The sequence below is a fragment of the Mus caroli genome, unplaced genomic scaffold (genome assembly GCF_978045245.1).
Source record: "Mus caroli unplaced genomic scaffold, Mus_caroli_1 scaffold_20, whole genome shotgun sequence".
NCBI lineage: Eukaryota > Metazoa > Chordata > Mammalia > Rodentia > Muridae > Mus > Mus caroli.
The window spans coordinates 56,027,942-56,044,126 of record NW_028227275.1 but is presented as its reverse complement, the minus strand read 5'-3'; the positions used below and the strand labels follow the sequence as shown (position 1 = coordinate 56,044,126).

Below are 16,185 nucleotides of genomic sequence, written 5' to 3'. Positions count from 1 at the left end.
AAAAAAAGCAGAGACTGGTGAGGAAGGCAGCCCATTCCACCTCATCTCCACTTGGAGGACCCAGCAGTCTGACCCCTTATCCCTCACACCCTTCTGACTCCATCCTCCCGGCCTTCGGCCCCTCTACCAACCTCACCTAGTCCCACAGAAAATAAAACTGCCAACCAAAATCAAAAATAGTGTTATTAATTTGGTGTCTCTGAAGCACAGAAAAAAAAAGAAAGAAAAATGACAAAAGAACGAATGAACCCACCCTTGCCACATGTCGGGCCCCAGGTCCAGGCTAAGGAGGCCAGCCTTGGGGGCAGTGCAGGCCCCAGAGGCAAACTCAGTCCTGGCCATGGGCTCCAATGAGGGACCAGCCCATGGGTTTGGCTCTTAGGGCCTGGCTAGGAGGCTGCTGCCTCAATTTGGGATATCCAGGCCACGGATCAGGGAGAGAAGTCTAGGTCACTCAGTTGGACCCTGAAGTAGCCAGATGTCAGGGTGCAGACCCCAGAGCCAGAGCCAATCAGTTTTGTAGTCCAGCAGAGTCCGAGTCACTGAGTCCTGGGATGCGATCCACAGAGGCCAGGCTGGCTCCTTAGTACTGATGCTCCAGCAAGGGCTGGGCAGCCGGGCTCTCGCGTTCCTCAGCAGGGACAGGCCAGTCACCTGGGGCACCGGATGGTGCGCAACCCTCAGGAGTACTGCTGTCCAAGCAAGGAAGGTCCTGGGTGGTTCTGGCAGGTGAGGCCTCAGAGCTGACATCAGGACTGAGGCTGAGGTCTAGAGGGGCCTATGGAAGAGAAGACAGACAGATGAGCAGATAAACTGACCTGAGAACTCCTGGGGTCGTCTCCTTCCACAGGCTCCTTACCTGAGATTTGGGGGTGCCTCCTTTGGGGCTCCCTGAGGCTGGCTCCCCATCAGGTCCTCCCAGTCCCTTCCGACCCCCCAGACTCCACTTCCCACTGGGTCCCTCAGAATTGAGGAGAGCAGGGCCAGAAGGTCTTGAGGGCCGGGGACCCTCAGTGGGAGCAGGTGAAGCAGGGGGTGGCCCAGGGAGCCGGGGAGGAGGCCACTGCAGCAGAGGAGGGGGCCGCCCATCACCAGAGCCACTGAGGGAAGGCCTTGGTCCCCAGCTAGGACCTGGTGGGAGGGGCTGCTCACTGCTGCCTGTAGGAAACAGATAAGAGCAAAGAGCTCAGCTGGGCCGCAGTCTAACCCTCAGGTTCAGCCCAGCTTCGCCTACTTACCTGCTGTATTTTCAGGCGTAGGGTGTGCCAAGGGGGGATGATTGCTGAGGGAGGTCAGGCCGCCACCCCCACCACAGTCCGAGTCATCCACATTTCCTCCGCTATTACAGCCAGCGCCACAGCCCTTATGAAGTCTGGGTGGAGAAGCGGGAGACGCATGAGGGGTCCAGGGTGAGGCATTGTGAGCCCTACAGAAACATCTAACATCTGAGTCCCAGGAGTCTCATCTCTTGAGAGATCCTGCTGCCTAGTTTATAGTCTTTTAAATACTAAAGCCCGCTCTAGGGGAAAGAGGGCCTCTCTGGGAGAAGGGCCCAAGCTCACTGACTGCAGGACTTCGTCTCTGTGACCTTGGAGGAAGCTGCTTCATCTCCGTGCTCCTGCTCCCTGAATCCCAGAGCACCGGGCCCTCAGAAAGCTTCCCAAGTTAGGGGACAGCCAGGGCTCACCTCTCCCAGCTGCGCAAGAGCCATCGGGCAATGGCACCCAGGCTGACAGGACCACCCCACAGCGCCCGCAGTTGGGGGTGGCTACCAGCCAGAGATGTGGTAAGAGGTGACACGTAGATGGGGTAGCCCAGCGGCTGGTCGCAGGAGGAATTGATCATGTTGCGGAGTGCCTGCTTGGCATTCTGGATGCTGCCGCGCTCAGGGTTGCGGTTGCGCAGGAACACCAGCTCTTGTTGCTGCCCAGCCCACAGCCCACGCACACACTCTCGGTTTACCTGTGGAGGGCCACACCAAAGGTCAGGGCAGCGACACCAAGGAAGGGCCCGGGCTGCGAGATGGGGTAAGACCATCTGCCCCACCTTGATGACTCGGAAGCTGAGGTGGCGCCTGTTGAGCATGATGATCTTGTACTCGTCAGAAGCGTCGTCCATGACGTGGCGCAGCGCCAGCAGGGACGGGGTGTTGCTGAGGATGGCACTGCGCCAGGCAGGGTCCCCCTCATGTGAGATGACCAGCCGCTCCTCATTGGCCGCGATGGCGTCATACAGGGCTGCTGGTTCCTCATACTCATCAGGAGATGTGAAATGGTCCTGGTAGGAGGAGAGGACAGAAGTCAGGGACTGCTGTCTTGGGGAAGGCGTCATCTCCCACACCTCGTACTCTGCCTGGCGCAGTCTTCCTACCTGGTGAAGCTTGAGGGCCATGCGAACCCCAGGGGCTACCACTCGGTGAAGCAGATCCATGTCGGCAAAGACCCACTCGTCACGGGGAGAGGTGATGCGGAAGTCCCCCTTGAACAGGGCGTGCAGGCCATAGAGGAAGGGCTCCAGGCTGGGTGGGGAGAAGGCATCAGCAACAGGGAGAGCCAGGAGAAGCTTGTCTCTTCCCCACAGAACAGCGCAAGGGCAGGCGAGGCCGGGGCTGCAGTCTCTCATCCCTGTGAGAGGAGCACACCAACGGGCTGTGGGGTTCTTCTGCTGCCTGTGGGCACTCACCTGGCAGACATACTGTGTGAGGCTGTTCCCAGGGCCCGGCGACCCAGCACACACAGGCCAAAGCACAGTGTAACCAACGGTGAATTCCAGTCCTGGTCCACAGGCTATGACACAAAGACCCCAGTCAGCACAGCTCAGTGTGGGACTGGAGTCCAGACTGAGAGTCACCAAGTGTGAAGGGAGTGACCAAGAGTCTGGGGTAGGGCAGACCTAAGGGACAGGTAGCTGACCTGGCTGCGCCGAGAGGCACAGTATTGGATCCATTCGAGGTGGACAGCGCAGAAGGACGGCAGGGAGAGGCCAGACAACCGGAGGTCATAGTCCTCGTCAACACTCAGTGAGAAGGTGGGGTCCGAGTCTGCGTAACCAAGGGCTCGCACAGGCCGGAGGGCAGTGGCGATGCCCTCATGGTTCAGCCAGGTCTCTAGCTTTGGAGAGCGGCTCACATAGTAGATGATGCTCTGGGAGAGGAGGGGTAGGTGTCAGGGGCAACTCCATCCCAAAACCCCAGCAGTGGGGAGAACACACTCCAGCCTGAGCCGCAATGCTTTCTGTGACGCCGCTTCTGCAGCGCAGCCGAGCTCGCGGAAGCTAAGCAGGTAAGTGCGTGCTTCCTCTCCCGGGACGGACGATGTGTGAGAAGCAGCAGGAAGCACCCCACTTACAGAGTGCTCCTGCACTTGGCAGCAGGATCTGCTTCTTGTCCTCTTCTTGCCATCCCTAGAACCCAGCCCATCTGTAAGGGGAATGGAGGCTCACACAGATGACAGTCTTGCCCAGTGTCACATAGCTGAGCAAACCCGGCTGGAATGGAAGGATACTGTGCAGCATCCACACCTCAGGGCCAGGAATGTCGGCTCAAACAGCACGCTGCCCACAAACCTGGGAGCCTGCCTGGCCTGAGTCACAGGTCCCTTTAGGCAAATTACTATGACAGACATAAGACCTTCTCTGAAAAAAGCCAGAGGCATACACTTTGTATCAAAGGGCAGTGTCACCTGCTCTTAGGGCCCTTGCTGGTGTTTGAACCGGGGTTGGGTAAGTGGAGAGCAGCTCTGGCGAGAGAAGTATCTGGCAAAGTTGGGACAGCAGTGGGCAGACAACAAGATTATGGGGTTCCATGTACCTCCCTGACCTGAAGCTGATGGGGTTGACCCTCTCCCTGGCTAAGTGGTGGAGAAGCCCAGGCTGAGGAGGGTAGTGTAGCTGTCCACATACAGAGAGTGCCCAGGCAATAGGGACAGCAGAGTGACTGTGGTGGGACATTGAGTGGCTAAATGCCTAGGCAAAATGGCCAGGGTATAGCTAGGAAGAGCTAATGCTCAAACAGATGTGTGCTCCTCTGGTGGAGCACATGGAGAATGGAGTGGATGACTTCATGGCAGCACGTGGTGCAGTGTGTGTGTTGGGGGCGGGGTGTGTCCTTCAACTCCCTACACAGATGTGGCCTTGGCAGCAGTCAATGAAAAAGTCTGGTGAGAGCTGGCTGCTGACTTAGGGCTTACTAAAAGGAGGCACAGGAATACATGATCTCTGGTCTCCAGACTGACCTTCCTGCTAGAGAGCATCTCTGAAATCCAGGCACCACCAAAGCCACTAAGAAAATCAAAAAAGCACTGTTTCTGGGTCAGGGAGGAGTGACCTGGAATGTGTTGATGCAGTTAATTTTTAACACTGTCATTGTAGTCTATGGCACGCCCTCTGTGTGAGTTCAAGGCTTTCTAGGAAGGGCTCCTGAATGGAGCACTCTCTGTAGTTGTTGGCCTGGGTACACGTCACCGGCCATGAATGAGGCTCGGGACCACGGTGCGTTCCTGCACGAGGCTCACTGCCTATAAGAAGCCTCAACTGATTCTTCAGCTGTGGTGGGGCCATCATACAGGGCCCACCTTTCCTAAGGTTCACTAAAGGATGCAAGCAAGATAACATGCAAAAACTGAATACCTCAAGGATGGAGCTTGGCTGCAGGTGGCTGGGAGCTGGTGGCTCTGTACCCAGAGCCTGCATTCCACCTGCTGCCCACCATCAGGTGATGCCCACAGGAAGGGCAGAACATCAGGGGAAGGAAAGTGCCTCAGCACGACCAGAGCTGCTCACAGGGGCAGAGTCTGGCACAAGACCGCCACAGCCTGGGCTCCTAGTACAGCTGCTCCCCAGCCCTGTACTGTCCGTACACGCTTTGCCCCTCCGTGCCTTTATCACATCTCCAGGTATCACTCTGCCCAGCTTCTTGGGTATCCAGGCTGAGACACACTGGCTACTTCAAGGGACAGTAAAACTGTCAAGGCCAAGCTCATTTCAGTGCCAACCTATGCCTGGCCACGACCAGTGCATAGCACTCTGGGGTGACCTGGACAACTGAGTGACCTGGGGTTGGGAATGGACCTCTGGACCACTGTGGCCTGCTTCCTAGTAAAGTGAAGGGTGGCACTGCCTTACAAACTCTTTCCTAGGAGTGGTTCAGGGACAAAAGGGACACAGGAATTATGGTCTCTCAGTTCTTCCAACACATGACTCTGAAAATATCCACACCTCCTGGGACAGAGGGACAGACTTGGGTTGCGTGAGTTTACCTTAAAAGGAACCTCAGTGAAGCAGGCTCGGCTAGCCCCAGCAGGTCACCAGTGTCTCGGGGCAGATCTTAAGCACGTGGGACCTGGACTGTGTGACACAAACCCATCACACTCTATGGTGGTTGCATAAGCTTGTTTGAAAGTCTGGTTCTCCCTTGGTGGACTGGTTAGGAAGGATTAAGAGTGGCCTTGTTGGAGGAGGTGTGGACTGGAGATGGACTTGGAGGCTTCACAAGTTCCAACCACGTGGATAAGACGTAAGCTCTCAGCTACGCATGCTCCCTGCAGTGATGATGTCACGCACTAACTCTCTCAAACTGTAAGCCAGTCCAACTAAATGGGTTTCTTTTATAAGTGGCCTTGGTCATGGAGTCTCTTCACAGAAACAGAACAGTAACAGAGAGACATTTCCATAATGCCCCTCCCTGTGTGTCACAGAACCTCATTGTTCCTAACATCCTACAAGCCTCTGTTTCTCAACAGGTAAACTGAGCTAGGACAAAGGAGGCAATATTCTAGGTTGCCTGAAATCCCTATAGTTTGTGGCCGAGCTCCTAACCTCACTGTGTCTCACCACTTCCGACAGGTCTCAAGGCTCTCTGGCCTGACTCGAGCTCCCCTCCCTCCCACCCAGGACAAGGCAGAAAATCTAGTGACTGAGATGCCAGGCCTGAGTCTAGAGCCTGGCTCTGTCACATTCTAATGCCAAAGCCCCAACCAATCACTTATGTCTACAGATGATGTGTGTCCGTTTGTGCCCGTGGGGATCAGAGGCTGCCATCGAGCGAGCGTCTTCCTCAGTTGCTCTCCACCTTATTTTCCAGGCAATGATTCTCACTGAATCTGGAGCTCCCCGCTGGGTTAAACTAATTGCTCAGTCAGGCCCTGGCTTGGCCTTTGGGATCCGAGGTCACGCCAGGATGTCCAGCTTCCGCAGGACCGGAGTTCAGGTCCTCGCGACCTCTGGATGGGAAGGCATCTAACCAGCCCCCCCCAACCCCTTTTGAGAGTCTTGCACATCCAGCTGGCCTTGAACTCCTCATCCTCTTGCCTCCACCTAATAAATGCTTCAATTATAGAAGCCAGCTTCTGTGCAGGGGCACCTTAGGCTTTTCCAGGTGTATGACAGTCTGTCCAGATCAGGTGAGGTGCCCGGCACAGACCTACCACCTTCAGGATACAGTCCTGCTTGCTCCCATGGTTACCCACCATGGCTACTGTTAGCAAGCACCAGCACTGTTAAGCTGGGAAAGGCTGGTAGGTTTTATTTTGGTACTGAGTTGAATCTAGGGTCTCAGACATGCTAGGCAGGCTTCCTACCACACTCCTAGCCCTGGACTGGTGGTCCTCAAGACATACCTTAGCCAACTGCCCCAGCTGGCACCAGCAGCCTGGAAGGGATCCATAATGTGCTGCCCACCCACCCTCCACACTCAGGGCCTGAAACAGGCCTTCTGGAAGGCACAATAGGGAGCTCCTACTCCAGGCACCTGCTCACAAGGCCCCCGGGGCTGTCTGATGGTAGCACTGTGAAGAATTCAAAAAGTGAGTTCTATGCTTCCCCCGACCAAAACAGCCATCCTGCACTCCAGCCAACAGGCAGCATCAGCACGCCTGTGAAGTGACAATTCACCAAGAGCGGCCTCCCAGCCCCGAGCCCATACCTTGACATAGTAAGTGACGAGGATCTTGCGGAGGTCAAACACCTGCAGCATGGAGGCTGCGTTGTTGTCACTGATGCTGTAGCCTTCCAGCACGTACTTGCTGGCTGTCACCTCCCAGGCCAGCCAGCGCTGCCCAAAGGCAGCATTGAAGGACAGGACCCGGGGCAGGTGACCAGGCTCACAGCAACAGCAGCCCTCATCTTCCTCCACACCTTCCGTGATGGCCTCCACCTCACGCTGCTGGCAGTATGTGCCTGTGGGACAGGGTTGTCTAGTCAGAGACACTAGGACAGTCCCTAGTTGCACTAGCAAGTGCCCAAAAAGCCACTAGACCCCCTGCCACTCAGCTCCTACCCAGACACCAGTAAAGGCCACTAACTGAATGGACTGACAAAATGAGACCCTTTCTCCTCACAATTCCAACTGCCAAAGGAGTAGGTCGGAGAAAAATGGGTCCAGTTCCCCCATTTATTGAGGCAAAACCCAAAACTTATAAGAGTGGCTTTCTCAAGGTCATGATGCTCATGGGCTGTACCTGGAACCTCCCTGGATGCCCCTTAGGGACTTGTCTTAAGATGGCACAGAACACATGAGCTCCTTTGAGCAAGGACACAGCTGCCTACAGTGCTGGCTGGCATGCTGGCTGGAAGCTGCCATCAGAGCTCAAACCTCAGCTTTCAGCAGTAATCCTCGGCTCCCTGTGAAGTCAAAGGTGGTGTGTGCATGTGTGGGGTGTCACTAAAGCATGGGTTGCCAGTGTAGGACACCTACACTCAGGAGGAAGAGAACCTTGCTTGAGATCACCCAGTAGCCTGAGAGCTGGATTCGAATCCAGTCTCAACATAATACTAAATCTTGTGTCCCAGCCCAGGCCTGCCCTCTCTGCCCCCTGCTAGTCTCCCAGCTCAGGCCTGTGGCTCACCCCGGAACTCAAGGCCACGAAGCTGGAAGGTGATGAGGCCATTGCCAACCTCAATGAGGTGCACTAGCGCGTTGAGGTAGTCAGAGGCCAGGACAAAGCAGTCTCCAGGGCCATAATTGCCCCAGCGGCCCAGCACCAGATCCCCACACAGTGTGTGCTGCAGCGAGCGTGTCAAGTGCTCATAGAAGATGGAGTTGAGGTTGTTGTCATCAGCGCCTGGGATCCAAAACAACATCAATAGGCAGGTGTCAAGTTAAGAGGGCACCCTCCAGGGGACAACTTGCCTGTGAGAGCCTGGACAAATAGCTACCCACCTGGGTTCCGGTCCAGCTGTGTCACTAGGCGAGTGTTGGAATGGTCCACACGTTTAGTGCTATTCAGAGAGAGCAACAATGTATGGGCCGGGGTCAGGCAGCTCATTAGCACATCCCCTGCCCAAGCTCCACCCTGGTCCTCTCTGAACCCACATCCCTGAGCTATGAGTAGATGCCACCTGTGACAGCTCACTGTAGCTGACAGATAAGGAAGCTAAACTTATGGACATGAAGGGACTCACACAGGACCACGAGGGAGAAACCTGGACAAGAGGGGTCTCCCAGAGGCCAGGCAGCCATGAGGCTTTGGACTGCTGCGTGTTTGTTTACCAGACTCACTGCCTTGAGTGTCCCCACCAAAGCCAAGCACTTGTCCCCTCTGGAGACCCTTTCTGGGTGCTTTCTGGCTAGGACACCAAGGCTTCACTTCCCTGCTGATCACCAGCTCCTACCTCTCATGAGACTTACTTGTAGTCCCTCTCCCAGAACTTGAGGGGCCTTGCGTAGGACATGATGAAGACTGCGCTGCCCAGCAGGGGGTTGAGTGGGGTAGAGAAGAGCCCTGAGAGCAGGGCCTGAAGGAACAGCATAGCTGAGTCTGGGCACAAGTCAAGGAGGTAACAGGCACATGGGACCGTCTGCCTCCCTCTCCTCTCTCTGCAGCCCACAGCTGCTGCTCTCCACACACACCCCACCCACAGAGGGAAACCAGAAGCTGGATACGTGGTACAGCGAAGGGCTGGGCAAAGGCATGGAAGGCTGAGCCCCAGGTGATCTGCCATGGTGCAATGTAGGTCAGTACAAAACGCAGCTTGTACAGCAGGTCCCAAAGCTACAGGGGTCAGGGTCAGGGTCAAGGTCAAGGTGATAAAACACACACAGTCACATGTGGTGCTAAGATCTACCAAGCCTCCAGACAACAGTCCCACTGGGTCGACTCTGAGACCACCCCAGCTTTTTCTTTCTAGACTTGGCTTGCAACACCTGAAGCCATGGCTCCAAAGAACATTAGCCAGTTAACTCCCATGATGCCTTGGGGGGGGGTCCTACTGCTCTCCCTAGTCCACATTAACTCCCATGATGCCTTGGGGGGGGGTTCCTGCTGCTCTCCCTAGTCCACATTAACTCCCATGATGCCTTGGGGGGGGTTCCTGCTGCTCTCCCTAGTCCACATTAACTCCCATGATGCCTTGGGGGGGGGGGTTCCTGCTGCTCTCCCTAGTCCACATTAACTCCCATGATGCCTTGGGGGGGGGTTCCTGCTGCTCTCCCTAGTCCACATTAACTCCCATGATGCCTTGGGGGGGGGGGTTCCTGCTGCTCTCCCTAGTCCACATTAACTCCCATGATGCCTTGGGGGGGGGTCCTGCTGCTCTTCCTAGTCCACATTAACTCCCATGATGCCTTGGGGGGGTTCCTGCTGCTCTCCCTAGTCCACATTAACTCCCATGATGCCTTGGGGGGGGTTCCTGCTGCTCTCCCTAGTCTACATTAACTCCCATGATGCCTTGGGGGGGGGGTCCTACTGCTCTCCCTAGTCCACATTAACTCCCATGATGCCTTGGGGGGGTTCCTGCTGCTCTCCCTAGTCCACAGATTGGAAAGTCCCAGGTCAGATCAGCACAGAGAAGGCAAATGACTTGCTCTGATCTTGTTACTTAATCATTAGTGAGGATTTCAAGAGATGACCCTAGGCCCTGCCCTTAGAAGGGCCTAAGGCAAGCCTGGTGGGTCAGCTCTCTAATAATTCCAGATATTTATGAGGGTCACAAGTTTCGAGGCAGCCTGGGCTATAGAGTGAGTTCAGGCGAGCCTACTTAGACTATCTCAAAGCAAGAAGTCAAAGAGGGTTGATGGAAGAGTTCAGCGGTAGGATCCTTGCCCAGCACTCCCACAGCCCTGGATTCAAATTCTAGTAACAAAGTAAAGAAAGCAGAAGGGTGCCTTGTATGAAAGCTTGCCAGCAAACCAAAGCCAAGGAAGAGGAAATCATTAAAGGGCAATTGGGGCCCAGTACAATGGCAGGTGGTAGGCCTTCAGAAAGTGGGGAATGGTCCTTTGTTCCATGTGACCCCCAATCCCACAACCCAAGAGAATAGCAATACACCCAGGCTCTAAAGGACAATCTCAGTTCTGGGGAACACTCTCGGCTCTGGGGAACACTCTCAGCTCGGAACCCAACTTCAAGACACTGGCCAGCAGAGAGGCAGAGCTCAGAACACCCAGGGGACTAGGTCAGGCAGATCTGGCTGATTCTGAGCAAAGTGGTTGTGAAGTCTGACTGGCCACCAACTCCCAGGAGGGCCTGAAGCAAGTTCCCCTTCAAAGTTTCAACCTGCTCTCTGCAGGGGGAACTGGAGGTATCGCTCCCTCAGGCCACTGCGAAAGCCCACAGTTACAGCAATCCGGGTCTACAAGGCTGCAGGTTCAGGACACATTTTCCCCTTCTGATAGAACAGTTCTGTTCTGTCTGCTCATTAGCCTGGGTCTGAGTCAACCAGCAGCTTACCTTGCTGCAGAGCAGAGACATGAGGAAGTAGTCAAGCAGGAAGCCCTGTGAGAGCCTCGGGTAGTCGAAGTGGAAGAGGAGGACAGTGAAGGCCAAGGTCAGGTACTGCTGGGGTGGGCAACAGAAGGCCGAGCGCAGCAGCTTCAGCCCTGCCACAGTCATCAGCAAGGCCCGGCAGCTGTGGGTGGGGCAGGCATTCAGACATGGCAGGGCCTTAGGTAGGGTGGGCACAGACACACACCTCTCACCAATGGTTTAAATGCCACCCTCAGCACCTGCTATCTACTAGAACAGCCCTTTTGTCAGGGGTGGGCAGTACCTCTGAATGGGCTAAACAGTGACACATTTGCTCCAACTGACAGCTCATTAAGTGCCGGCATCCAGCTTTGGGTTTTGCCAGTCTTAGGCCCTACCCATCCCTCAGTGGCAATCACAGGAGGATACACACACAACAGCAGGGGTGGGGTACAGGGGTCCTCACTAGAGGCAGAATTTGTCTGGGTGGCTGACGACTGTGTGGGCATCCACTGTGAGAGCATTGAGAACCACAGCAGGGTAGATGAGGTACTTCTCAACACACTGCAGGCCAGCATAGAGCTTCTCAAACCACATCACCTGGGCAGCGCCTGGAACAGGAAGGCAAGCTGTCAGCCAGCATGTGGCCCGCAACATGGCGCCTCTCTGGAGCCCAGAGGACTAGGCACCACAGGGCCGGAAAGCACCCAGGAAGGTGGGCAAACCAGCTATGCTGTCCTCGGTCCCTGGAGACTTTGGAATACTGCCAACAGCTCTGAATGAGGATGAAGAGCCCAACAGGAAGGGGCTCTAAATGCCACTTAGCATGTCACAGGCTTGGAGAACAGGGCTTTGCTGGTCTTACTGTCTGTAGAAACAAAGCTGACCAAAAAACCTCCTAGACACCTACCAGAGGTAGGCAAAGGTCATACTGAATAGGCCGAGGGGTTGGGATGACAGCAAACTGCAGGCCTTCTGAGGGGGAAGCTCTCTTGGTTTAAGGCAGCAAAAGGAAAACAGATAGAGACGCTGGCCCAAGAAGCAAAATTTCCCATTATTTGAGAAAAACAAGGGCTACAAACAAATAGTATTTGGACTGATTAGCCTGTATGTGTAACAACAATTTTAAAAAAGGGGGCCATGAATCTGAGAGAGAGCAAGAAGACGGGCTCAGAGGAGGGGTGTAAGGAGGGAAGGGAAGAGGGAAAAAGCTATCATCTCATTCAGAAAGGACCGAGGGTTCGTCAGCCACTGACACTGATGAGTTCCCAGGAGCAGAGTGGAACAGAGAAACCAGGAGGCGGTGTCTAACCCCACATGTGTGCAGTGGGAGTGCATACACGCACGCACCCAAAATTCTGTTACTAAAACACCAAATGCTCTAAGCATTTTACAAAAATTGTACGTGTATGGGTGTTTTGCCTGCATAAATGCCTATACCATGTGCACGCAGTGCCTGCAAAGGCCAGAAAAGGGCATCGGATTTCAAACTGGAGTTAACAGCAGATTATGAGCCAGCTCTGACCGCTGAGCCATCTCTCCAGCCATACCAACCTTCTGTTTGTCCTGAAATAGGATCTCATTATGTAACCCTGACTGACCTGGAACTTACTATGTAGATGAGACTGGCCTCAAACTCACAGAGATCCACCTGCATCTGTTTCCCAAGTGTTGAGATTAAAGATGTATGTAATGTAAAAAAAAAATTTGAAGATTTATTTTATTATTATTTCTTAGATTTATGTATTTAGTTCACTGAAGTTGTCTTCAGACCCACCACAAGAGGGCATCGGATCCCATTACAGATGCTTGTGAGTCGCCATGTGGTTGCTGGGAACTGAACTCAGGACCTCTGGAAGAATAGTCAGTGCTGTTAACCATTGAGCCATCTCTCCAGCCCAGAAAATATTTTTGAATACAGCCTGTGTATTTTTTTTTTAATTTTTAAATATTGCCAGCAACAAGCAATAAATGGCTCTGACCCACTGGTGGCAATTCAAAACATTAAACTCCTTTTAAAAATGTTGGATTCCTCTTCCACTAGAGACAGCAGGAAGCAAGGCAAGGGCAGTGCACAGGGTTGGAGTCCAGCAGAGACTGCATTGGGCAGGGAGAGGAATGGGCATGGGGGCTGAAGTAGCAGGTGCTCACTGACAGCCGCAGCCCAGAGAAGCACACTTCTCACTGGGATGCCCTCCAGCCTGACTCTGCCCGGCCCAGTGGTACTCACCTCGCACTTCATACTGGCTATACTCCAGTGGCTTCAGCACAGGCTGTGAGAGGCAGAACCAGGGGAGCTGTTTGCGCAGCTGTGGCAGCAGGTAATGCGTGAAGAAGCCCACAGCTCCTGCCAGCGCATACAACACGAAGCCCAGAACTGACTGCAGAAGGGAGAGGCAAGGGGCTCAATTCAGCATGGTCAGCCCACCAGGGTAGGTGTGGCCTACAGAGGGGCTCTCAAGTGCAGTAGGCGCTCATCCATACCAAGAGGGGCTACCTACACCATACAAACCTTCAGGGCAATGAAGACAGTGCTGGCACTGACGGCAAAGGTGAGTACGGCGATCACCACACACATCACCAGGTCGGAGTGCAAGACTTCCCGCTGCAGAGCAGAGCCAGGAGAGACAGCCTGACTGCCCACTACATGGCTTCACATGGCCTTCCCAGGCCCAGACCTGCCAGAACCCCATATGCACACACCCTCATCAGCTCCCAGCTCTTACCACTGACTGACGCATCTTCTCTGGCAGCGGGTCTGGGGGTTCAACCCGGGCCGTCTCTAGGCTCCGCTCCTCTAGCTCAGGGAAGAGCTTACTCCGGACTAGAGACCTGAAAGGAAGAAGAGTCAGAGGCCAAGACAGACACTAATGTCCCTACCTCACACAGATAATGTCAGTTCCAGGTGCATGCACTGACTGACCAAGTTCCAGGTGTGCATATTCACACACTCTGTCATGTACTTATGGATAAGCACACACACTCAGAGAGTACTCTGTATGCACAGATAGGCACAGGCAGAACTCACCAGAGAACGGTGGGGTCGCTGCTCTGCCGGCTCAGATGGTAGGACATTGCCACCAGGAGGCCACAGAAGACTGAGAAGAGGACAGGGACGTGCTGCTCTGGCCAAGGTGTCTAAAAGAGAGAACCCACACTGGTCAGGTTGGGGAAGACAAGGGATGTCGTATGTTAGAAGCCACTGCTGAACCCACTTCACAGACCTGTCCCAACAACCCCACGGGGCTCAGCATGCCCAGCTCCTGTAGACTACCCATACCTTGATGGCCCCAAGGCAAAAGCCATAAAGCAGGGCAGCAGCCAGCAGGCTTCGCGTGAGGCTGAAGACCGCAGTGAGTGGGCTGGTGGCGGCTGGAAGCAGGGAGAAATGGGTGAAGCCCAGCTCTGACCTATGGGTCTCACCCTGTCACACTGTCCCACTGTTCCTCCATTCCCACAAGACCTCCCATGACACCACCCTCCTCCACTCGGCCTTCAGAGCTTCTAGTGTTCTGGGCTAAAACCATTGCTGGGGAAGAGGGGGGAAAGAAAACGAGAGGGGATAAAAGAGGACAGGCAGGATGGGGCCCTGCAGCCAAACTCCAGAAGCAGGAAAAGGCTCTGTAAGAACCAGAGCTGCAGACCCTCCTGGGGGCAGACCCTCCTGGGGGCAGACCCTCCTGGGGCAGACCCTCCTGGGGGCAGACCCTCCTGGGGGCAGACCCTCCTGGGGCAGACCCTCCTGGGGCAGACCCTCTGGGGCAGACCCTCCCGAGCAGCGTACCTGTGCCTCCGAAGCCATGCATGTCGATCTGCTCCAGGAGGTACATGAGGCACGTGTTGACCTGGGGCAGGAGGCCCAGGAGGAAGACGAACGGGAAGCATAAGGTGAATACTGTCAGGAGCAGGGAGTGAAGGACCAGTTAGCCTGCCAGCCTCTCCTGGGCCCACCCTCCAGACTCACTCCCTTGGGTCAATCTTGCCCTGCCTTACCAGTGGCCACATCTCGGGCGCAAAAGAAGAAAGAGGCAGAGAAGAGTGTGAGGCCGTACAGAGAGACAGGTGGGAAGGGCTGAGCGGTCCCCAGGGCATCCAGCAGCCAGATGAGCAGACAGCAGATACAGAAGTAGACAGGCCGGCTGTATGCAATCACCCAGTTGTGGCCCTAGGAAGTGGGCCAGTGAGGAATTGGGCCTTCCCCAATGACCTCCCTGGGGCATGCCACACATTCAACATGCCCCAGACTTGACCACATCCAAGCTGGAAAACTGGGGAAGATGGGAGCAAAGCGGGTGGTGAGGAACTCTGCCCCTCTCCCACCATGGTCTCAAATTTGGTCTCAGACCCTCCCAGGGCCTCCTGGCCAGAGCATCACCCTGCAGGTACTCACGTGCATTGGGGATGCTGCATCAGGCTGCACGCTCTGGAAGAGACAGGGCTATGTTGGCAACAAGTACTGGTGTCCACAAAAAAGGGAAGACACTCAGACCAGTCCCACCACTGGACAGTAGTAAGTGACCAAGGCAGGACCCTCTACTGTCTTGAGCCTCAGTACAGTTCAGATGGGTGGCTGGCTACAGGAGACCTTAACCAGGTCCCCTCAGACTTGAAACAAGGGGAAGCGGGTGGCCCGGGACAGTTGTGGATTTGGGGAGCCAGGCCTGACCTTGAGCAGGGAGTACTGACAGGAGGCGATGACCAGACAGAACTGGAAGACCCAGATGTCAGTGAAGAAGCCCTTGAGCAGCAACAGGTATCCCAGGAAGGCAACCAGGCTGCTCAATCCAACACCGAAAACGTTCTCCATTATCCCACGTGTCCTGCAGAGACATGGGAGTCAGGGCACAGCTTCCTGCCCAGTCTCTAAGGGGAGTTGGGGAGACAGGACTCTGCCCTAAAGATACACCTCTGGGCTTTGAAAAGCCAAACCTCTGACCTCAGGGGGAAGAGGACAGGTTGCACTTGCTCCGAGAAACCATCTTGTTGCTGCCCTGAGCTGTCTTTGGCCATCCAGACACCGAAAGTTCAAGGCTATGTTATTCCTGGCCACGTCCACTTCCTGCTCATGCTGACATGAGTTATGGTGTCCACCCAGCATGAGGACCATGATGTGTACATGGGCAGTCCCCAGTCACACAAGTGAAACTTGACGGATGGACAGGAAGCCAGGATATGGAATCTAGGCCCATTGCCTTGATGGCGTCTTTATCTGACTTTCTGACCGCTTTCCCCTCTGGAAAACGGGACAGGTTTTGAGACAACCATGTTTATGGATGTACTTAGGTTACAGCACTCAAGTAAATAGAAGAGAAAGAAAGACACTGACCCTGGAGTGGGGGAACAGTGAGGGATCACTCCGTTTTGAGAAAGGTTTCAAGGGAAGGGTAACTAATGAACCCCACCCCTTTAAACTCCTCTGCAGCCTAAAGAAGCCCATTGCAGCAGAGGGGTGGTTCCCACCTCCACTACAACCTCTAAGGCTGAATGAAGCAGGAGGATCACTGGG

The 16,185-nt window shown here is 54.9% G+C and overlaps 1 protein-coding gene across 11 annotated transcripts in view; it reads right to left on the bottom strand.

Annotated features, from left to right (window-relative positions):
- Positions 1-165: 165 nt before the first annotated feature.
- Positions 166-16,185, bottom strand: part of Pcnx3 (pecanex 3) — a 23,390-nt gene continuing 7,370 nt past the window's right edge. For 10 of the 11 annotated variants that reach the window (XM_085833966.1, XM_021151594.3, XM_029472458.2 and 7 more), the window contains exons 12-35: positions 15,346-15,499; positions 15,070-15,102; positions 14,673-14,844; positions 14,464-14,574; positions 13,960-14,051; positions 13,708-13,817; positions 13,406-13,511; positions 13,192-13,284; positions 12,910-13,060; positions 11,146-11,290; positions 10,665-10,842; positions 8,879-8,987; positions 8,624-8,753; positions 8,156-8,214; positions 7,842-8,057; positions 6,920-7,173; positions 2,913-3,143; positions 2,683-2,786; positions 2,371-2,518; positions 2,047-2,277; positions 1,688-1,962; positions 1,239-1,372; positions 860-1,158; positions 166-778 (exon numbers count right to left, since the gene is read on the bottom strand). In XM_085833966.1, the coding sequence (XP_085690092.1) occupies positions 584-778; positions 860-1,158; positions 1,239-1,372; positions 1,688-1,962; positions 2,047-2,277; positions 2,371-2,518; positions 2,683-2,786; positions 2,913-3,143; positions 6,920-7,173; positions 7,842-8,057; positions 8,156-8,214; positions 8,624-8,753; positions 8,879-8,987; positions 10,665-10,842; positions 11,146-11,290; positions 12,910-13,060; positions 13,192-13,284; positions 13,406-13,511; positions 13,708-13,817; positions 13,960-14,051; positions 14,464-14,574; positions 14,673-14,844; positions 15,070-15,102; positions 15,346-15,499 (3,730 nt within the window). In that variant the 3' untranslated portion in view covers positions 166-583. The remainder of the gene's footprint in view (positions 779-859; positions 1,159-1,238; positions 1,373-1,687; positions 1,963-2,046; positions 2,278-2,370; positions 2,519-2,682; positions 2,787-2,912; positions 3,144-6,919; positions 7,174-7,841; positions 8,058-8,155; positions 8,215-8,623; positions 8,754-8,878; positions 8,988-10,664; positions 10,843-11,145; positions 11,291-12,909; positions 13,061-13,191; positions 13,285-13,405; positions 13,512-13,707; positions 13,818-13,959; positions 14,052-14,463; positions 14,575-14,672; positions 14,845-15,069; positions 15,103-15,345; positions 15,500-16,185) is intronic. The other variant, XM_085833965.1, reaches the window with a different exon arrangement.